We start from the raw sequence: 23,778 nt of genomic DNA, 5'->3' as shown, positions 1-23,778 counted from the left end.
ATACTGTAGAATTTGGAGCCTGTTGATTTTTTTTCTGGATGCTGTAAAATGTTGTTATAGCAATAATATACTTTTGAATTTTGAAAGACTTATTCATCATTTCACAGACTTCTTTGCCAGTCACATAGCTTTTGCTCTTGTAGCATAACTTTTGGTATTTCGGTGGAAACTTGCAGTCCTGGGATGCAGAGTGCCCGAGACATCTGCGTAGCTTGTTCAGGCTTGTGCCTGATGTCTTCCTCCTAGAGTTTTTTAAAAGAACATTGCCTAGACACATGTTCAGGGCTCTGTCAGAGGAGTGAGTGAGCATTATGCTTTTCCTGGATCCTTTCTCAGATTCTTCTCTCAGCTTCTTGAAATCTGTGTCCTGTCACAATTGACTTCAACAGAGAGCCTGTCTCAGAAATCCATCTAAACTTGGACACCCAAGATAATGCTTTCCTTTAAGCCCGTAAATTCCTATCTATCTCTGCCCTCTTCTGGTTGCTTTCTTTTTTTTTTTTTTAGATTTATTTATTTTTTATATGTAAGTACACTGTCACTGTCTTCAGACACTCCAGAAGAGGGAGTCAGATCTCATTAAAGATGGTTGTGAGCCACCACGTGGTTGCTGGGATTTGAACTCCGGACCTTTGGAAGAGCAGAAGGGTACTCTTACCCACTGAGCCATCTCACCAGCCCCCTCTGGTTGCTTTCTGATGCCCTTAAAAATGTATGTTTCCCAGGGTCTGTAATTATTATCTGTGAAGAGGTGGCCTGCTGTGAGCTCCTCTACCCTTACTGAAACTACAACTTAGAATTCATTCATACACACATACATATATACACACATATATGCATATATACATATATGATATGTGTGTATATAATATATATATATGTATGTATATTATATATTTTTAAGCTAGTAGAGTTCACATTTGTTAGCCTTTGCCACATGACAACCATCCCAAACTAAGATTTCTTAAGCAGCAACCATCTCTCATTTAGCAGAACATGGCTACACCAAGTGGTTCAGGCTCAGAGTCACTCTTCAAGGTGAAGTTAGGTAGTTGGCTGTGTTTGAGATCTGACCGCTTTACTGAGGATCCTCTCTCAAGAAGGGCTGCATATGACTGCTGGTGAGAGTCCTTAACTCCTTGGCAGCTGTGGGATGGGGCACTGGTTTCTCAAAATACCTATCTTTCTTCATGATGGCTTGAGTGTCCCTATAGCATGGGAACTAATTCCCCCAAGTCCCATGATTCAAGAAAGAATTAACCATCTTGCTACAGTGTCTTTTTTAAAAAACTTTTATTGATTCTTTGTGAGTTTTACATCATGAGGTTTCAATATCTTTTATGATCTAGTCCCAGAGGTTACAGACCATCTCTGCAGCCATATTCTGCTTATTAGAAGTGCATCACTACATCCCCCAAAAGATAGGAATTTGGTTGCACCTTTTGAAGAGAAAAATGACATAGTTTAAAATCACCACAGATGGGCTTCTAAAAAACAAAAACAAAAACGAGAAAAGCCTACCTGTTTAATCAAAGGTAGTAAATTTTAACAACTTTCTTTGTTAAAATTGTAAGATTTTTGCAAGTTTTAGCACATAAAAATAACTAAAGGAAATAGTGGATTTATCCAAATTATCTTAGGAAACAAATTCTTCCTGTCACCAGCAGCACCCTGGCCATATTGGCATTAGGTCTCCCACCTATGTTCAGGATAGATTAATATGCCAAGGACCAACAGAGACATTATTTTCAGAGTGGGGAACCGATGGTACATTTAATCAGCAGTCTTTGATGTATTTCATTTCAGAAGATTTTAATTTTTTATTAAGGTCTTGAGGTACACATAGATTACTTGTGTTCTTTTTCTGTGTGTAACATTTCAATAAAAACCTGATGAAATTTTTATAATGCCAAATTTGTTTATCCTCCTTTTATGATGCTGGAGTTTGGGATCTAGCTTAAGAAAAGCCCATGAAAAATAAAATTGTTTCTCTTGTGTTTCCTCTGGAAAAGTAGTTTTAGGACAATAATTTATCCAAGAGCTTTAATGGAGTTATCTTTTATGTGTGCCTCTTGATTCCTATGGAATGTTTTTTTTTCTGTGAATATTGAGTAGGATGGAGAACCTGCCCCAGCCCCTCTCGGATTCTTTTTCAGCTTGAATGTACACACTGTCTTTTCCCACCCTGCATCCTCTGTGTACACAGGCTCCTCCCTGATACTTCATTAGTCTGAGTTCTATCAATGCCATCATTATTGTTTAGATAGTTTGGTTTTTTTTCTGATAACTAACAGATTGAATTTTCTCTTATAGTATTCTTTTTTCAAAAATGTCCTGACTAGTCTTCTCTCAGCTGGACTGGAAAGTTTTCCTGTCAATGAAAATTCCTTTTTGGGGTTTTGATTGGCATTGCATGTAAAAGTATAGATTAATTTGGGGGAGAATTGACATCCTTACAATAATGAGTCTTTCCACCCTGGAGCATCATGGTATGTAACTATATTTTTAGGTTTTTTTTTTTTCAAAGCTTCTCTTAAGCTTTATCACTTTCTCCATACAAAGCTTTCCTACGTAATTAGAGTTATGTCTAGGTTGATATTTAGTATATATTTATAATATTTATAATATAATATTTATAATCAGTCATTGCTGAAGTGGACATAGGAAAGGCAGTGTGTTTGTCCCCGGCTGTCTTGTTTGGATGCTGTTGGTGCTATGTGCTTTTATGGCTTTTTTGTATGTAAGTAGCAGCCATGTGTGAGACAGTGGTGGGCGGCCTCTAACATTGGTGACTCATTTCTTTCTTACACCTTAAGTAGGTAACTATGGACTCCTGATAATGACTAAATGGTCGTGGTTTATGGGTGCTGTTGTTGTGTTTCATGCATGCAGAAATAGTATTAAACCGTTTGTGGCTGTCTTTTTGTTCATTTCTGGTTGTTGGCCTTTATCAAATTGAAACAACTGTATTTTATTCCTGGATTTCTGAGCGTTTTGATGAGGAGTGGATATTGGGTTTTGTCAGATGTTCCTTTAAAGGGCATCTGCAGAGATGATTATATTCTTTTTCACACACATGTGCCATTTGGTCTGTGTAATGTAATAAATCATATTCATGTATTTATTTCTTTCCTTCTTAGAATTAAATTCTGTTTGATCCCAAGTATTGTTCCTTCTTATCATCCCAAATTACTGCTCCATTCAGCTGTTGATAGTTTGTGTGTGTGTGTTTGTGTCGGTTTGTGGGATAGATTAGACCATGGTTCCTGCTTGGGTGTCACTAGGGGTGGCCTAGTGGCATGTGTCTGGGAACTGCTCTGAAGCAGTTGCCTTACCAGGGCCCTGGCCTGGTCTGGGAATAGCTGTGGGTCTGACTAGTCATTCTTCATGGTCACTGTCTATATGGGCTTTTTAGTCTCCTTGAGGAAAGTTTGGTAATTAGATTTTTTTCTGCAAAATCACTCATTTCTCTGGAGGTTCAAGTCTGACATGATACCATGTTCTCAGAATTTAAAGGTACTTTTCTATATTTATAGTTGTTGCTCCCAGTTTTATTCATGATATCTGTTTTTCCCCTGGATCAGTGAAAAATTGTTTTTTTTTCTCCTTTAAAGAGGCTTTCTTTAGAGAATTACGATTTTTATTAAACATTTTTAATTGTTTATAAATCATTTTTTATTATTTCTTCCATTTCTATCTTTTCTTGTTTGGTAATTCCTTTATCTTAGCTTTACTATTGTTTGTTCCTAGCTCCTGGAGGAACACTTGATAACTGTTTAACTACAGGCTCGTCTATGTCCTAATGAATGAATGAATGAATGCCATCAATATGTTCTCCCTAACCTGTCACTAGCTTAATTGTACTGTGCTGTTATTGCTATTTATTTCTGAATACTTTTTACTTATTATTTTTATTTTGTGTGTGTGTGTGTGATATTGTGGGGCTGTACTATTGCACTCTTGTCGGGTCCAGAGGATGGACACTTGACACTGACGAGTCAGCTATTCTCTGTTGTGAGTCCCTGGGATTGAACTCGGGTTTTCAGGCTTGGCAGCAGGCGCTTCCACTGGGCTTCCACTGAGCCATCCTACCACCCCATTTCTGAATACTTTTAAATTTCAGCTTGATTTTTCTCTTTAATCCTAGAGTTATTTAGAAGAGACTTAGAAAACTATCTAACTGGATAAATCCTTCTGGTTCTGTTTCTGGTGTTTAGCTCTTGCATTAGGGCTCACAAAACTCTCAGAGTGGCCTGTGTGGCTGCCTGCCAGCTTCCTTTGGTGTGAAGACACTTGTGTTTGATCTGTGCCTCACAGTATTTTGTTTTTAACTTAATTCACAAAGTAAAGGATTTTATGTAAGGAAGAATATGTGATTGGGCTTACTCTTGAAAAACTTGAAGCTTTAGCCACTTACGGTCTCACCCATCATGGTCACAGACACCGGCAGCTGCATGGTGGCCCTTCCTAACCCAAGGGAGTGTTCTCTAACCTATGTCATGGTCTTGTTAATAACTGGATACTTTGTCCCCTTATCTTGCCTTCCAGGTGCCTGTAGACATCTACATTTGTAACTAGTGTGTTTGATCCATCTAATGAAACATTTCTAGAGACTAAAATTAATTTAACAGTTTCATATGCATATATATGTATATATATAATACATCCTGATTAATCTCATATATGTATATTATTAATATATATTATTATATATAAATAATACATTTAATATATGGTAATATATATTAAATTTGCTGACAATTATATATAATATACATACATGTATATATGCATATATATATATATATTTGTCAACAAATTTAATTTACTAAAAACATAAGTCTCTGAAATGTTTCATTAGATGGATCAAGCAGGCTGGTAATAAGTTATATAGCCAGTGCCTTCTTGTTCACTTCACCCTCCATCTCTCTCACACTCCTCCCTACAAATCCATTTCCCACATTCATGTCTTTTGGTTTTGTTCCTTAGTTTATTGAATTTAACCAGGGACATCTCTATGATCATGAGTTTGTAACAACCCACTGGCAACAGTGACTCCCCTCTCCGGATGTTTCAGTAGCCAGTAGCTCAGCAGGGAGGGGTAGGATCCCGTGGGCTCCTCCCATATCCATGACAATTGACCAGGGCAGTGTTGTACCAACTCATCGGTGGTAACACTATCCACTCTGAGTTTGTGATTATTATAATAGCTGCCTGATACAGGGATTTTAAATTCAAATTCAAGTCTCAAAACTGTATCCCTTAGTCTTTACCATTCAGTGTTGCTGATAAACGATCTCTCTTTGAGTCTAGCCTTTAATGTCTGGGCCATCCCCCCAGCCTGATAAACGATCTCTCTATCTTCTGTCCCTTCCTCCACTTTGGATGTTACCTTCTATGATGTTAGTATAGTTACTCAGCTCTCCTTTCATGGTTAATTCGATGGTCTATTTTTCCCATCATTTCATTTCGAACCTGCCTGGATTAGTTATATTTATATATGTAGAGAAAGAATATATATCCAAGCGTGGATTTTTAAACCCACACTACCAATCTCTGACCATGAATTACCTTATTTTGAGCACTTTATACTTAATGTCATTATTGATATGTTACTGGTATGTTATTGATCTGTTAGGGCTTAAGTCTGACACTTTATCTTTAATTTTTAAAACTATATCTATATGTCTTTGTGTGGATTTGTACATGCAGTACAGTACTCCTGTAGTTTGAAAAAGGTTGTCAAATTTCTTGGAGCTGGCGTTCCAGAATGTTGTAAGCCTCCTGATGTGGCTGCTGGCAACTGAACTCAGCTTGTCTACAGCAGCGGAACTTGCTCTTAATCGCTGCTCACTCCATGCTTGACATGTAATATCTTGCTTCCTGTAATTTTATTTGTCTTTCTCCTTTGTCTTCCTGAAGGGTGATTAGGTGCTGCTTATATTCCAATTTGATTTATCTATGGCCTGCTTTACTGTATAAAATGCATGTAACTGCTCAGACTATGAATAATTAATTAACTATCTAAGGCCCCTCACCTTCCTTTACACCTCACTCTTCTCCCCCTGTGTAATATTTATAACGGCCTTAACATACAGATATTAGAACCACCAGACAGCGTTGTGCCTCAGCTGTCAACTGTGATACAGAAAAGTCACGAGGAGCCCTGCTCAGCAAGTCTGTAATTTTGTATCTCTTTTAATATTTGGATAGACCTTAGCTTTTACTTTGAGCACCTTTCCGGCCCTCCCTTTTATGGGCTCTGGTGAGATCGATATGAGATCTTTGCTGTAGTTCTTTTCCTTCGCCTGTGGGCCTCACAGTCCATGCTTTTCTCCCTTCCTGCCTTGCATTTACTGAGCTTGTCATTTTGATGATAGTGCCTTCCATCTTCTGTCTCTCTGCTGATAATCTCCACTTGTTCGTTCATGTGTTGTCATTTGTGTCAAGCGTGCTTGTGTCGAGATTGCTGGCTGACACTCTCACCATGGCCTCTTGTCAGTCTGTTCCTCCACTGTAGCATTCTTTTACTGCTGCATCATTGCCGTACTTGGTGTGATGGGCGATTTTCATTAGAAAGCTGTGCATTTTGTGTTGAGACTCTGAGTCTTGCTTAAGCCTCCCACCTTAGCTTTCTCTGTGCCATAGTTCCAGCAGGGAGGGCTACTGCCCCACTAGGGCACATGTGTGTGAGCATCTATGTTCTTCCCCATCCATCCTGGGCATGATGGGAACGCTATCTCTGTGTGTATTCAGTTATATCACTGGGGGGGGGGAGGGGTATCTCATTACTGTGACCACTCCTCACCACATCTAATACAACTCCAGGGAAGAACTGGGGGAGGGGGAAGCACCTGGATGCTGCCTGGCAGGGGGTCAACAATGGACTTCTCATGCCTGCATGACTTCATGAGAAGAGCCCTTCTTGTGACTGGAATGATAGAGCTCCTGCTTTCCTCTTACTGCTTTCTGACACCACTGGGCTTAGGGTGGGGGGTCTTGTTACTTTTTCACAGGGGTGGAGGTCCAGGCTGACCACCCAACTTTGTGGGCTGGTACTGAAACTTCCCTGTGCTGTTGGCTGAGGTTGGGTGGTTGTTTATAAACATTTCCTGTTGGATTCCTAGGCTGCCCTTTTTCCTGCTGCTTACACTGGATAAACGAAGTTTTTGTCGTCCCCCCCCCCCCCCACTTCTTTTTTCCTTCTGTGTATTTCCAGTGATATTTCTGGGTTGCCATCATCTTCACCTTTAGCTCTGGAATAAATGAGATTAAAAAAGAAGACAGCAAACTGAATGTGGTAATGTGTGCCTCTAATCCTAGCACTTAAGAAGCTAGGGCTGGAGGATGGAGAGTTCAAGGCCAGCCTGAGACTCATAGCAATGTCAGTGGCAGCAGTGATCAAGACACTGTTCCACACTGTCACCCAAGAAGGCAAGGGAGTCCTTTTTCATAATATAGGAAGTAAATGTGAGATTGTACTGTCCTGAACTCAGGGGACATATGGCCACCAGTGTCTCCAAAGCTGTCACACACAACTTCAGCTTCTTCATAGATGGCCAGGCTGAAGAAAGGATTTTCAGGACAAGCTAATGTGGAAAGTTTATTAAAAATAGAAAGGCTCCTGGGGAAAGAATCAGCAAACCTGAAAGCAGGTATAGGCTCTTAGGGAAGGGTTGTCCTGTGTGAGCCTGGTTGTCGATTCTCAAGGGAGAGCTGCCTTTAAGCAGCTGAGCAGTCGAGTTGTGCACTATTTTGGTGGTTCCCATGTTACATCTTCAGGGGATGCTAAGATTTTTTTTTTTCTGTTCTTTTTGGATTAACCAGAAGCCACTAGGTGAAGATATGACATTTTACTCGAAGGGGGTTTCTAATGAGATTCCTACAAAATTGTGGGATTTACAGTTGGGAAGGAAGAAAAAAAGCTTTAAACAAATTCTGTGAACTGTGTTGGTATTCTCGAGTCTCAGCTGGTGAAAGCTTCATGCAGATGCCAAGGGTGAGGAGGAGTGTTAGAATCCAGACCACAGCTACTGTAAGGACACTGAAAGCCCCACCTTTCCTTGCTCTTGCCATCATGTGCCTGTGGGTTTCCATCTTTCTATCCTGCCCCAGAAAGACTCTGTCACAAAACAACAAAACAAAATAAACCACAGACCACATCCACAAAAGATATGATGGGGCTTGAGCAATGGCTCTGGGGTTAAGAGCACTGGCTGCTCTTCCAGAGGACCCAGGTTTGATTCCCAGCACCTACATGGTGGCTCACAACCATCTCTAAGTCCAGTCCTGTTGGGGCACAATGCCCTCTTCTCAGTTCTGGAGGCACTGCATGCACAAAGTACACAGATAGACAGACAGACATGCAAGCAAAACACCCACACACATGTGTTACAAGGAAGAAGAGACAAAAAGGTGGAGGGTGGGATGGGGAAGACCCAAGATCTCACTACCATGTAGTGATCTTAACAGAAGAAGATCAGAATCAGCCTGCCTGCCTCTCTGCCTCTCTCCTGTTTCTTGTACCCTCTTCAGGGTTTGGCTTTTTGAAGTAGGAAGAATGGAGTGAATTGTAGCTTTCCCATCTTCCTGGAATCAGGAGAGCTCTAGTGATTCTTAACAGATACTACTACGTGTGGCATCTTGCATGGTTTTGTGCATACTGACACTTATGTTGGAGCCCCCAACCCCCACCCCCCCACCCCACCCCCTGCCTGCATTCACCCTCTTATCCCATCTTTGGAGACAGAACCCTGCTGTGCTGCCTGTGCTGGCTCCAGATTCTCCATCCTTCATCCCTGGGCTCAGCAATGCTTGGATTGCAGGCATGAGCCATGACATCTTGACCATGACCGTGTTACTTTTCAATTCGACGTTTGGATTTCTTCAGATATTTGCTGGGTTTGGTTGCACACTCAGAATTATGCCTATAAATTTCTTGTCTCTGAGTGATCATCAGTCACCTGGCAGGTACTGGCCCTGTCCCTTTGGAAGGGTACTTACTGGGTGGGCTGTCTAATCTCAGGATACCATCCCTTCTCTCTGACCTACCATCATCTCTCACTTGGTTCATCTCAGAATGACTCCTGTGCTGCTCCTCGCTCTCCTGCAGGTAGGCAGCGATTCCCGGGGATGCTTGGGTAGGATCCCTGCTGACCTGGCACCCGGCCTTGTGGAACTGCTCCCCTCCAAGCAGACTTGCTCCAGGGCACTTTCTCCTGCCACTCGAATCTCATCTCTGTGCTCTGTTCTGAGGAATGTCTTGAGTGACTGTTCCAGATTTGTTCTTTTCCTTCTTTTGTTTGAAGTCCTGGAAATTTGGACCCTGAGGGGAGGGAGGTAGGCTGTGTGTTCTTCACTTCCTTGCTTCAGCCCCCTTAGGATATCTTTTTATTAGTACAACAGCAACAGCCACTGCTGACTGCTGTGAGTTGTGACTGCGGCACTAAGTTGTGTCTGTACATCTGATCCTCAGCAGGATTGTGTGAACTGGTGTCATCGTGGTCATGTCACACAGCCAGAAACAGAACTGAGCGGGGAGGTGACTTGCCACCTCCAGGGTCAGGTAGCTGCTAAGAGGCAGAGCATAGGTAAGCACAGGCCTGCTGACCTGAAGGCTGGCTTGTGCCTTTTCTAGCCTAGCTCTCTGGTGCCAGGGCATTGCAATGACCCTGAAGTCAGTTGCCACTGAGCCACTTAACGTTTCTCTTCTCTCTTGCTTGTGAGCCTTCCTTTTAAGTTCCATTTTACAAATTGTTCATTTTATTTTAAAATAACCTGGCACACTCAGAGGCCTCCTCCTCGGCTTGCTGTTTGTTTTGTTTGGCGATGCTGCTCGTCTCTCGTTGCACCTGCTGTCGGCTGGCTGCACTCTGCATTCAGCATCCTGTGAGTCGGTGCTTCTCAGCCTTCCTGATGCCCCGACCCTTTAATACATAACACACAGTCCTGTGCGTTGCGGTGACTCCCTAACGATAAAATTATTTTGTTGCTACTTCATAACTGTAATTTTGCTACTGTTATGAATTGTGATATAAATATCTGTGTTTTCTGATGGTCTTAGGTAATCCCTGTCCGCAAAAGGGGTCACAACCCACAGGTTCAGAACTGTGGGTCTGACAGAAGCTCTCTGGGGACACAGATGTAGAGGCCTAAGCTGACCTTGCTGTCAGGAATGCTCAGTAGTGTGGGATAGCCTTTGGCCAGTAGCTAGCCTGTGCTCTTGTTTAATGTGATGCAGGAAAGAGGGTTACCCTGAGGTACAGAGATCAGGGTCCCCTGCTTCTAAGAAACACCATTATCTGGAGGAACTCCTGGCTCCCCCAGGCCGCTCAGGAGATGGTGGCTCAAGGAGGCAGAGCAGGAGAGGAACCCAGGACCCCGAGTTTGATGGGCATTTGGAGCAGTGTCCCCTGCTCGGCCTCCCTGACTGTAGGCAGCTTCTCCTGTCTTTACTTGTCCTCTGGGAAGGAAAAGCCAACAGCAGCAGACATTTCTGTTGGCGTTTTCACCCTAGGCTTTGATTTGGTAACTAAATCATGGTTTGTTTTCTCCTTTCATAAACACAAAAATGTTAAGTACATAACAACTAAATTAATCTGTGCCCATAAATTGGTTAATTATGTTAATTTTGAGTCACAGAATTCTGGCTCATTAGCGCCTCCGTTAAGCAGTTGATGCTCGTGAGCATTTTAAGGCAGCTGTTTAAGCTCCAAGTTAATCTTCAAAGCAGAAGGATTTACAATGCACAGGAGGCCTGGGAGATTTGGTGACTGTGAGAGGCAGTGCTGTCAAGGAAGAGGGGTCCCCACTTCCCTGTCCCTCATCCCCCACATCATGTCTAAAGTGCTTGCCTGCTGGGCCTGGAAGTTCCTAGGAAAGTCCTGAGCTCCTGGGAAGGGGAAGTTCGACACCCTGGTGACCACACCCTCCCCAGGAGGACAAGGTGAGCCTGGCTCCTGATATCTTGGGCTGCCCAGGTCAGAATTCTAGAGATAATCCCCCAAACTCTGAGGAGGCCCTTCCTTCCTGCTGGCCCTGAGAAGGATGGACTAAAACAGTCTAGCAGTTCCTCAGGCTTATGACCGGCTCCAGGGCAATCTCCCTCCCTTCATGGCTGTTCAATGTCTTACATTCACTACCCGCTTGCCTTCTTCAGAGGCCAGCTCCGGGCATGAGTTGGCTTTCTCCTTCTCAGCTACACACCCTCTTGCGTTGCTGTTCTTGCCTGTGGTGTAGATATGTGAGTGTCCCGTGTGTCCCCGAATCTTGATGTCTGCCCTGTATCCCAAGCGTTCAGCTCTTTGCTGAATTCCCAAGTCACTAGAAAATTCACTTGTGATCCTTTCCTGTTCCCCATGTCTGGGGACTATGTAAGAGTCAGGGCAGGCGTCACCTTCCTGGACCAGTGTTTCCCAGTCTGTGGGTCACAACCCCTTTGAGAGTTGTATGTTAGATATTTACATTATGATTCATAACAGTAGCAAAATTACAGGTAGGGAGTAACAATGGTTATGGGTCACCACAACAGGAGGAACTGTATTAAAGGGTTGCAGCATTGGGAAGGTTGAGAACCTCGGCTCTAGACAATAGCTGTATGACTTTTCTACCCTTCTGTCTTCCTTTGAGACATCAACAAGACCCGATTATCAAAAGGGAGTATGGTTTTCATTATTACTTAGGTTTGGCAAGGCCATCTGACGAGCAGATGACTGCCACTAATTGAAAAGGTAGCATGTGACTCAGAGCTCCCAAGAGGACAGGCTGCATCACACCATGCTGGGCCTCCTGGGGAAGCGCCAAGGTCGGTCAGGAGTCAGGCAAGCAAGGGAAGCAGAGGGTTCACTGCTGTTTCCATAGGAAGGCAAGGTGAGGTATGGAGAGCGGGCTTGCTACTGCCAGCAGCAGAACTGGCTACTTTAGATGACTTCAGCAGAATAGCAAATGTCCCTAGTCATTTGCTAACTGCCCTCCCCTGGTCAGATTCTGAGGACACAGTAAGGGAGCCACCCAGGTAGAGACTGGTTTCCATGTGGAATATAGACTTTTCCATGCAAGTCATTAACTATGCCTAGAAATTAGTCAAGGCTGAAGAGGAAAGTCTCTTCGGGGTTAAGACCCCCAAGTGTCAGTGCATTACGAGATGGAGCTAACATGAGAACCTGCTCTGTCGAAGCCTTATCTTGGCGGTTCAGTTATGAAGCCCATGGGCACATGCACATGGCTATGGCTACCTCTCACTGGGAAGACATGGAATGCTGTGTTATGAGATCTAACATAGGAGGCTGGAAGAGACTGGCTTTATGTTGACCTACCATAGTCTCTATTGGGATAATGGCAGAATATAGGTTTGTCTTAACCTCAGCTCCCAAGGTCCTGGAAAAAGGCATATTTAGAGATTAACGAACTGGAATCTAAGGGGATTATGAGACTTGACAGTTTTGCAGATTTGTGGACATTAAGAAACTGTCTTTATTTTATGTGTATGAGTGTTTTGCATGCGTGTGTGCATACACACCATGTGTGTGCCTAGTGCCCATGGGGGAAAGAAGAGGGCAGCAGATCCTTTATGAGAGGAACCACAAGCAGTTGTGGGCCAACGTGAGGGTCCTGGGAACCAAACATAGGTTTTCTGTGAGGGCAGCCAGTGCTCTTAACTGTTGCGCCATCTCTCCAGCCCCATTGTGGCCTTGTAAACAACTGCTGAAACCTTGCATGCATGGCTGCCGATGGAATAGAATAAACTGTGGTTTCGCTGGAAAACAGACAAACAAACAAGCATTTCTCTGTGGATTTACTGAAATGAACTGAGGATTAATGAGTTGGATTTGTTGAGGAGAACTATTTGTCACACACAGGAAGCTACAATCTCATTTTCCTTGACGCTGTTCATTGCTCTTGCATTGCCACTTACCTGCTAAAGGCAAAATACATTACTGCTCAATAAACCTAAGTGGCCTGGCAGGGCAGCTCCCCTGCCTTCCTCCAAACGGTAACAGGCAGGCAAGATGGCCAACTTCTCCTATAAGACAAGTGTGTGTACACCTTGTGCACATGTGTGTGCATGTGCACACGTGTGTGTTTTTGTGGTTCGCATATTATGTGTTTGTCTCTGTGTGTGTGTCTCTGTGTGTGTCTGTATGTGTGTCTCTGTCTCTCTGTGTGTAAATGTGCACACACATGTGTGTATTTGTCTGTGTGTGTTCTTTCTCTTCCTTCTCACATTGAGTTCCCTCAGAAAATAGTTTGAAGGGCAAATGCTGCATCTTGTGCTCTTCACAGAAAGAACCAGCAGTGTGTTTCTGTGTTTGCCTTGCCTTACACAAGCCCACTCTTCAGACAGTCACGATATAAATCAGAAACAGGGAAGAAAGGTGAATCACTAAAGAAAACTGGTGTTTTCTTTAACTTTTACTAAGAGACTTGTAAAATCAGTTTCAGTCAGGTTTTCCCAGGACGTTTCAACTATTAGGTTTTGTCAACCTAATAGGATTGTATACATTACTGAAAGGAGGAAGGCCTGTCCAGTGGCCCACGGGATGGACTTGTTGGAACCCCTAGAATTATCCTGTGGAGAGTGCATCTCCTTTCCCACTGAGACACAAACACACCAGGTTCAACACCTTACCTGTCTGTCTACTCCTCCACCTGGGACCCACAGACTAGCCACCAGAGTGGATAGGACAACCATGTTTATTTCCCATGCGGTCACTCGCCCTGATCCCATCCACAGGAAAGCAACCCAGTGGCAAGTTAACAACAGGAGTGAATTTGCTATCCAAATGACTTGTCCAGATTATTTTTGTCCCCAACAATTTATAGTAAATGAGCCTTTCTTTTTTTTTTTTTTGATTAGAGAAATGATGGCTTTTTTCCCCTCTCCTTGGTATTTGCAGAGAGCCATTCACATTAGGATCTAATGTTGAATAGCAGGTTCCTACTGAAAATATCCACCCCCCCCTTTTTTTTCCTCTTGGCAACTGTCAGTGCTGGGGAAATCCCAGTGCTCAGTGCTTACTTCTCACACGCCAGTCAGCCTTCTTCGAGATGGAGAACGGCCTGAGAGCCATTGGGGGAGGCATTCTGCTTGTGTGCTTTCATATAGTTTTGGGTGTCTCCTGGCATCCTCTTCTTCACATTTAGAAATAAGCGCCTCACCATCTATAACTAGTATGAAAAGTCTTAGAATAGCAGGTTCAGTTTCAGCATCGGAACCACAGAATGGGCTTTGGCCACCCACGTGACCAGCCAATTCTCTTACCCGTCTGCTGCTAACTTTAAAGGCATAAGAAACACGGCTCCATTTATGGGAACCAGGGCATATTGGGCCATTTTTCCATTCCTGTAACAAAATGTGTGAGTCTGGATAACTTGCGAACAGGGATTTTCTTTAGCTCCCAGTTTTGAAAGCTTGCAGTTCAACCAGCACGGTGCTGACTCTGGTGGGGTTCCCCTTGGCTAGAACACATGGTGGCAGATAGACTCAGAGCAGGAGCATTTGCAACAGGAAGAGACCTCAGGATGTCCTGCAGCCTGAGCCTGACTTTTTTTTTTAAATTAATCTGACAATGATTTCAGAATTCCCATACCCTCAGAGCAATTGTTTCCAGTTAAGCCTGGTGTCCTACATAAACATGAGGCCAGGTTACTGTACCTCAGAGCAGCCCTCCTGCCCCGACTTCAGTGCTAGCTACGCTATGCAGCCTCCCAAGGCTCCCCCTCAGTGATGCCTGCATTGATGCCCACCTTGCTCATGACATGGGAACTCTGGAGCTAAGGGTATAGAGAAAGCCTGAGAGCAACAGTTCTCGACCTTCCTAATGCTGTGACCCTTTAACACAGTTCCTCATGTGTGGCAACACCCAAATTATTGTGTGGGGACTGTAAAATTATTTCATTTCTTCTGTTAGGAATCATACTGTTAATATCTGTATTTTCTGGTGGGCTTAGGCAACCCCTGTGAAAGGGTTGGGCAGCCCCGGTGGTCTCAACGCAAAGGTTGAGACATGTTGCAACAGAGGGGCTTGAACTTTTCTAAAACCTAATTTCCTCTTCTCCCATGCAGCACATCCCCACCAGCGCCTCCCCCTTCCTCCTCTCCTCCCAATACCCCTGCCCACCTCCCCTCTCTCTTCTCTCCCAGATCCACTGCTCCTCTGTTTCTCTTTAGAAAAGAGCAGGTTATGAACGTGCCATAACAAGTTACAGTAAGATTAGGCACACAAGCTGGATGCGGCAGCCCCGTAGGAGGGAAAAAGTCCCATGAGGGAGCAAACGAGTTATCGACACCCTCACTCTCACTGTTAGGAATCCCACAAAACTCCCAAGCTGCACAACCATAACAGATAAATAGAGAGCCTGGTGCAGACCCATGCATGCTCCGTAGTTGCTGCCCGTATGAGCCCTTGCTACTAATACTAGGCAAGAAGATATAAGACAAGAACACTGGGGGCACACAGTAGGGCTCTGGGCTCAGAGGCTAGTCATCAGAAGCAGCATGATGCCAGGGTGTCCCATGAGTACTGTGAAGTAGGTCTGCGGTTTAGTTCACATGAGGTGTTTGTCCCTGGGACAGGGGGAGGTCTCTGCTCCTGCTTGAGTTGAGAACCGTCTCCTGACCCCAGGGTGAAGTACTACAGTAGACTCTTCAGCATCCACAGAGACTGGGCCCAGAAACCACAGAGATACCAGTGCTTAGGCTGAAGTCCTTACATCAAAATGGTATAGCATTTGCATAGAAACGGCGCATAGCCTCCTGTACATATGAAATCATCTCTAGATAATCCATAATATAGAAATACTGTGTATAGTTGTTCATTGTTTAGGAAGAAGTGACAAGAAAAAAGTCTTTCCTAGACAGAAACAGTTGGGGTATTTTTCTTTGAGGGGGGGGTGGGGGGTGGTGTCCCAGGTATTTCAACTTTGTTTTTGCTTCAGTCTAGGGGTACAGAACTCACAGACACAGAGATCTACCTTGTCTATCTCTCTATCTGTGAATGAATGTTGGTTGTAGTCAGTTTCAGTTCTTGAAGATCTCCTATGTAGGTGTGGTACAGGTAAGGTACAGAGCCCTTGCATGATGAGGTAAGCCCCAGAGGAAAGGGTACCTGGGCCTGATGTATGTAGGGCCAGAGTGCATGACCGTTAACAGCCTTGCCTTGAAAATACCCCTAATCATATAAGGCGATCACACAAAGTTCAGTTTTTTTTTTAAAAAATTATTTATTTATGTATTTATTTATTTGTTTGCTTGTTTTATGTATGTGAGTACACTGTAGCTATACAGATGGTTGTGAGCCTTCATGTGGTTGTTGGGAATTGAATTTTTAGGACCTCTGCTCTCTCTGGTTGGCCTCGCTCACTCAGTCCCTGCTTGCTCTGGCCCAAAGATTTATTTATTTATTTATTTATTTATTTATTTATTTATTTATTTATTACTATACATAAGTATACTGTAGCTGTCTTCAGACATACCAGAAGAGTGCGTCAGATCTCATTATGGGTGGTTGTGAGCCACCATGTGGTTGCTGGGATTTGAACTCAGGACCTTCGGAAGAGCAGTCAGTGTTCTTACCCACTGAGCCATCTCACCAGCCCCAAAGTTCAGTCTTTAAAAGAGAAAAAATTTGAATGAAAGTGTATGTTTTCGGCAAAGAAAAGTATTAGAAGTGACTGAAGCGCCATCAGAGGTAATTCCTGTGTTTATTAAACTTCCTGCAAAGAGTGTGAGGTCTGCCTTTCTATAAAGTCATAAGTAATTCTAAGATCTAGAGTGTATTTCCATGACAGCATAGCCATTGTACACACAGACCTGGGTCCAACAGGCTCCAGAGACTCTCAGGACTCTCAAGTGTTCCTGGTGGTTAGGGACTGGGTCAGGTGTTTGGTGGTCTCTTCTTCAAGAGTGAGGTAAGAGCCCACATAGATTGTACAGTATCAAGGAAGCGTTATTTAACATCAAAGCTATAGTACAGATTAGGGAAGATACAGTATTGAGACTGGCCAAGGGACTGCAGGATACTCAAGGGCTCTTATTATTATGTGGGGCGGGGCACCTTTTATGGGGCTCAAGTGAAGGAATTGTTCATTACTGAGGGTGCAATGAGTGGTTATTGATCTGGACCGGCAGGCTTAGTTTACTTAGTTTGCTCTCTGCACGTTCATCATATGTACTCTTGAGTATGCACACGTATAAGATGGTAAATAGAAACTTCTCTCTAAAAGTTCATTTAAGGAAATGCTTTTGTCTGACTGCATATGTACCTCCAAACACGCTCAGACCCGATGAGTCATTCTACCCTCAGACCAGAATATATTGGGAATATGTTTGAATAGAAACGGAACAGTTTGATGGTCACTAAAATACTCTAACCAAAAGCACTTTGGGAGGAAAGGGTATCTTTCTCAGGAAAGCCCATCACTGAGGGAAGTCCCGGAAGGAACGCAAGCAGCGCAGGAACCTGAGGGCAGGAATAAGCGGAGGCCATGGAGGAGCGCTGTTCATTGGCTTGCCCAACATGGCCTACTTTCTTATACCCCCCAGGACCACCCACCCAGGGGTGGCATCTCCAACAGTGGACTGAGTCCTCCATTATCAATCTTCAGTCAAGAAAATGGCCTACAGGCTTGTCCATAGGTCATTCTAATGGGGACATTTTCTTAATTGAGGTTTCCTCTTCCAAAAAAACAAAACAAAACAAAACAAAAACAAAAAAAGCCAAAAAACCAAAAACAACCCCCACCCCCCAAAAACCTATAGCTTCTGTCAAATTGATATAAAACTAGCCAGAACAACTGGGTGGTGGTGGTGTATACCTTTAATCCCAGCACTCGGTAAGCAGAGGCAGGCAGATCTTTGATTTGAGGTCAGCCTGTCTACAGAGTGAGTTCTAAGACAGCTAGGGCTACAGAGAAACCCTGTCTCTAAAAACAAACAAAAACTAACAACAAAAAGAAAACTAGCAATACTAGAACCTTCTAGTGTCCTGTTGCCCTACTGTTCTGCTGTCCTGCTGTCCTGTTGTCCTGGTGTAAGCTTCCTGAGGCTCTTGGGCCTTGCAGGCTGCCAGTCCTGTGGTAGCGGCACTGCATACTCAGAATCCCCGGTACTGACTATGAGCTTCCCCCATGCTTTCAGGCATCCGGATGCTGGACGGCGATGTGACCGATGTGGTGGAGGCCAAGTCTCTGGGCATCAGACCCAACTACATTGACATTTACAGCGCCAGTTGGGGACCCGATGATGACGGAAAGACAGTAGATGGACCAGGCCGGCTGGCTAAACAAGCTTTCGAGTATGGCATTAAAAAGGTGTGAGTAACCCAGGGTTACCAGGGAGCACCCAGGGCGGGGTGGGGGTGACTGCACATTTTGAACATTTAAATATCAAAGTTACACCAGCCATGGCCTGAAACAAGACTGGCAGGAAAGCCCTGCAGTGCCAGAATGAAGGAAAAGTATCTCAGGGGCTCTGGGGAGTGGTGTATACTCAGCTGGAAGGGCTTAGCTGGTCCAGGGAGAGCCAGCTTAGCATTCACGGTCCCTGCCTATTCCATTGGAGGCTGAAGAGGCCTGTGTAGGTGGTGGGAAGTGGCTCAATCAGCTCTCCTAGCCTGCTCCTTGGACTATGCAGATGAAACACTGAATGAAGCCTTTTGTCCATCATAGGGTATGCCTAATCTCACTGCATCAGGGAGCCATCCCCTAGACACCCCCACCCTCACCACCAGCAGACTGCCCAACAGTTACAGTTTCAGAGGCAAGCCATAGAGAACATCCAAGAGGTTGACTACCTTCTGATCCGAGGAAGCTGGAAGGCTCATCTCAGGAGACCTGCCCCCAAGCCCTGCTGTTATCACCCACTGTCAGTGTAGAGGGGTGGTGGAGGACTCAGGGAAGATGAGATTGGGAAGGGGTCGCAGGAGATGAACCAACACCAGTTCTTACAAGCCGGGTGGGAAAACAGATTGCTGGGTGAGGACAGTTTCTTAGAGCAGTCAGGCACAGTTGTGGTCAGCATCCAGGAAGCTGTGGGTTGCCCACTGGGCCCCAGCCCACAGTATAGGGGTGGCTAACGAATGCTGGCAGGGGTGTGTGTATGGGGGTGGGTTGTCTATCAGGAAGCCCAGGTGTTTCTGATTCCTGTGGGAAACAGGAAAGGGAAGGGTGCAGGGATTGAGCCCATTTTATTGTTTATATAATTTAAAGCAGTTTTTCAAGTTTTTATTATACCCATTCACAGCAGTTCAGATACAGTTAATAGTTAATAAGTATATCCAAAAGTACCAGAAGAGTACACTGCAAGCAGGTTGTCTGTTTCCCTCTGCCCTGCAAGTCTGCTCCAAAGAATCAATCTCTCTCTCCCTCTCTCTCTCTCTTTCTCACTCTCTGTGCCTGTGTTTATGTCTGTGTGTGTATGTTTGTGTATATGAACATGCAAATATTTTTCAATTGTTTCTCACTTATTTTGTTATTTAGTTAAAAGATTTTATTTTTTTATTTTATATGTGTATAAGTGGTTTGCATGTAAGTTTATATTTACCAAACTATGTGCATGCCTAGCACCACAGAGGTCAAAAGAAGGCATTGTATCCCATGGATCTGGAGTTTTAGACACTTGTGAGCCTCAGTGTGGGTGCTGGGGATTGAACCTGGGTCCTCTGCAAGAGCAGAAAGTGCTCTGAGCTGCTAAGCCATCTCTCCAGCCCCTAGGCATTTATTTTTGAGACAGGGTCTTGCTATGTCACCTCTGGTTGGCTGGGATCTCGTTATGTTGACTAAGCAACTCTCAAACTCACAGAGATCTACTTAGCCCTGCCTCCCAAATGCTGGCATTGAAGGCATGTGCCACCACCGTATTTTTTTGAGGTAGAGTCTCTCAGTGGGCTCACTGACCTTGGAGCTGGCTAACTGGCTAGTCTGGCTGACCAGCAAGTCTTTCTCTGTCTCCCCACCACTGCATCACAGATATGGGCCACTCACTCACTGCACCAGCTTCCTCTTTTGTCTTTCTTTTTTCACGTGGTCTCTGGGGATCAAACTTGGGATCTCTTGCTGATGTGACAGACGTCTTCCTGACTGAGCCATCTTCCCGTCCCAGTCTTCTTCAGGACTCTTTTTTTCTGATTGCCATTTGATTTCTTTCTTGGATGGATTGAGTTGGTCGCTGGGTGGTATCTTTTCTATGGCAACAAGAGTTTTGCTAGAACGTCTTGCTTCAGAACATCACCACATCTGACCACATTGCATCCCTGGAGTGCCTTCATTTATCTAAACTTCTCAGTCAAGGGGTATACTACATCTTTACTCCCTGCTAGAAACATCTAGTCTGCACCTCCACTTTACAAGGAAAGCCATCCTCTTTCACTTGGCCACCCAGGGCCCCAATGCCTGAGAAAAGAGCAATCAGAAGCAGAGAGGTGTCCAACTGTCAGAGGAAGGAACATAAAAGAAGCTCAGCATATAGACACAGACAGCACAAGCTCTGTGCCCTCTTACAGAACACAGACTGTTTGTTCTACCCCACCTCTCCAGCAGGACACAGAGGCAGCTTCCAACATCCTGCTGAACACCTGAGCCAACCCATGTGCTGGGCCGTGTGCAGGGCTGTGTGCGGGGCCACGTGCAGGGCTAGGGGAGTGCTGGCAGACTCAGGCGTGACCAAGTAAGCCACCACCCACAAGAGATTGATGAACAAATAAATCACTTGTTTCCATGACTCAACCCCCCTCCCATCATTAGATCACTCAGATCTCAGACCCGATGACAAGGGAAACATCCTAAAAATTAAGCCGAGCTGCAGCTCCGGAGAGGCTGACTTAAGTTGGAGGTCACGTTTCTCTGCACAAAAGGCATAGACTGGAATGGTGTTAATGCTGAACATCTGGCATTTCTATGAGATGCTTTCTAAAGATGTGGCGTGGAGCTCTGCATCCAGGAGAGGAGCGGCCCATTTTCAAGGGGTCACTGCAGTGTGTCTAGGTTTGTATATGGAGCTTGCGCTAGTTGGAGCTACAAAGGAGGGAACTTTGCATACTGAACCCCAAGCAGCAGCTGCTTCATCAGGTTGTCAGGGCAACAGGGATGTGTAAAGGGAGCTACGCAGCCCTCCTCGTTCTTGTCATGCTTCCTTAAAATACAGAGGCCATTTAAATTTTAGTCATTCTGAAGTAAAGTGTGTTATAGGCCTCTTAAATCACAGCTGTCTCAAGATGCCAGGGAGAGCCCTCCAGGAAGAATGGGATGACCTCCAACCCAAGCACATGGCCCCATCTGTTACTCTTCCATGCCACCCCATTGTGACCCGTTAGCTTTTTCTGTAAAATTCGGCCTCATCTTCAGTAGATGATAAGATGGGATGTCGGGTGGCTTTAGAAGCCATGACTGGGCAGTCCTTAAGAAGCCTCACTCGTCCCCTGATTTCCTCTCAGAAAGGGGGATTAAATAGTGTTAAAGAACAGCTGGTCTTGTCCAGGTGACTTGGGCTCACCAGCCCTTAGGAGGGTGCACTCGATAGTCTCTGCCCCCAGGGAAGATACCAGTGCAGTGTGATGGCGTTCAACTTGTGACTTTCCTGAGCAGAAATTCAAGTCTATGGCTAGAGTTGGAACATCCCCTCCAGCGTCTGCAGATACAAGATGGGGAAAGTGACCCTAAGACACCCAGGGCCAGCAAAGGTCTCTCTTACAGCCCAAACCTAGCCATGCTCCCTGTCTCCCTCCACATTCTTTCTAGAAAAACAACAATAAGAAGAGAAAGAGGCTATTGATACTGTGGTGCCTTTGGCAAGCTAAATGGTCAGTCGGTAACTGCGCTATGCCAGATGGGAATGCTAGGATGGAGCAGCAAGGTGTGGGCTGAGGATTCTTACACATGCAGATTTCAGGTCTATCAGCACAGTGCTGCTGGGAGGAGGAGGAGGAGGAAGAGGAGGAGGAGGAGGAAGTGGAGGAGGAAAAAAGAAGAGGAGGAAGAAGAAGAAGAGGAGGAGGAAGAGGAGGAGGAGGGGGAGAGGAGGAGGAGGACGAGGAGGAGGAGGAGGAGGAAACTGGAGGAGGTAGGGCCTAGTGGGAGATCCACTGCTCACTGCCACCACACTTTGAGTTGTGGGACTAAGCCCTGAATTCCCATGCGGTAAACAGACTTCCTGTGCTATGAACCTCTATAGTGACATGTCACCAAAGGCCAAATCAAAGGGTATTGCCAGTCATGGGTTGAAGCCTACAAAACTGTGAGCCAAATAAACTTACTGTCTTTGTTTCTTTTTTTTCTTTGTTTCTTTCTTTGCAGCTTGATTTCCCTCAAATGTTTGTTACAGTGCTAGACAGTTAACTGACAGACTACTCACCTGCTAGGCCCGAAGACTAGTTTGTAGTTTGTAGCATGATTCTTTTGTGGTTCAGTGCCCACACATTGAGTCTGGAGCACTATTTTCAGCTGTTCTGTGTATGTCCCGGATAATATGATTGTTGAACTTTGTGAAATAAGAACGTTTTATCAATTGGTTTGCCTTGGGTACAGAATTGAGAGTGACATTATCTTGTAGGTAGGCTCTGGTGGGCTAAATGACCTTTTATTTGGATTTTAGTCACTTTCAACCGGCTCTGATTAGTCTTTTCCAGCAGGTAATTATGGTCTCACCTTGCTTCATGCTGAGGGCACGAAGGCTCTGAGAAAGCCATCATTAGGCCATTGCATCATGATGTAACCTCATGATAGAGGACTTGCACAAACTCTGACGGCACAGAAGCCTTCTCCACACCTAGCTTCCCTGCACCTGTGGGATCCATTGTTGACTGAAGTATCACGACACAGGCATTACCCAATTCTCAGACACACCCGCTTCCTTGTTTTGTGCCTTTCTTTTAAAAGTTAACCTATTTCTTAGAATGTCTTCTTTTAGATGTGTGTGTGTGTGTGTGTGTTAATGTTTTTCCTCCATGAATGTGTATATATATATTACATGCCTGCCTAGTATCTGCAGAGGTCAGAAGATGGCATTAGATCCGCTGGTGTGTGTGTGTGTTAATGTTTTTCCTCCATGAATGTGTATATATATATTACATGCCTGCCTAGTATCTGCAGAGGTCAGAAGATGGCATTAGATCCGCTGGAACAAGAGTTAGAGATGAATGTGAGCCTTCCCGGGGGTGCTGGGAATTGAACCTAGGTCCTCTGCAAGAACAACAAGCTCTCTAAACTGCAGAGCCATTTCTTCAGCCCCAGAAGTTAACCTTTGTTGTGAAGAATAGGTATCCTTTGTGGTAAGCTGTTGAGCATTTTGGAGACGCAGAAAACAGAGCGAATGGGCCATCATAATGTATCCAGGCTAAAGGAGCACCAGGAACCTCCCTGTGGGTTTTGTTGGGAGCCTTAGCCTAGAACTGAAGTCTCTTTAGTCTGTGTAAAAGAAAAAAAAAAAAAAAAAAAAAAAGAGTGTTCCAGAGCAGGTGGTCCAATTTCCCCAAGGAAAGACCTGGACTCCGAGAAGGGATAGATGGATTGGGTCATAGACTCTGCTTGAAAGACGTCCCTAAACTGAGCAGTTGTTCAGATTCAGTGTCAGTCCCCTCCCTATGTTTGGCAGGGCTACTTCTCAGTCCCTAAGAGCCTAGGAGGTCCAATTTATGCTGTGCACTATCCATGGGTCCTGCAGTTGGGACGGATTAATCTCGTCTTCCATGAGCTAATCATTAACTAGTGTTCGTGGCTGGGATGGCATGAAGTTCGGTCAAAAACCATTGATCCCATGGAAGTAGATTAGAACAGAGCTGCAGGAAC

At 44.6% G+C, this 23,778-nt stretch overlaps 1 protein-coding gene across 3 annotated transcripts in view; it reads left to right on the top strand.

The window, feature by feature from the left end:
- Window positions 1-23,778, top strand: part of Pcsk6 (proprotein convertase subtilisin/kexin type 6) — a 188,234-nt gene that overhangs the window by 73,547 nt on the left and 90,909 nt on the right. For all 3 annotated transcript variants that reach the window (XM_021166293.3, XM_029479538.2, XM_021166292.2), the window contains exon 7: window positions 18,137-18,309. In XM_021166293.3, coding sequence (XP_021021952.1) covers window positions 18,137-18,309 — 173 coding nt within the window. The remainder of the gene's footprint in view (window positions 1-18,136; window positions 18,310-23,778) is intronic.

The sequence above is a fragment of the Mus caroli genome, unplaced genomic scaffold, assembly GCF_978045245.1.
Source record: "Mus caroli unplaced genomic scaffold, Mus_caroli_1 scaffold_8, whole genome shotgun sequence".
NCBI classification, from domain to species: Eukaryota; Metazoa; Chordata; class Mammalia; order Rodentia; family Muridae; genus Mus; species Mus caroli.
Note: the sequence above shows the minus strand (reverse complement) of the source record. Positions and strands in the feature narration are given on the sequence as shown.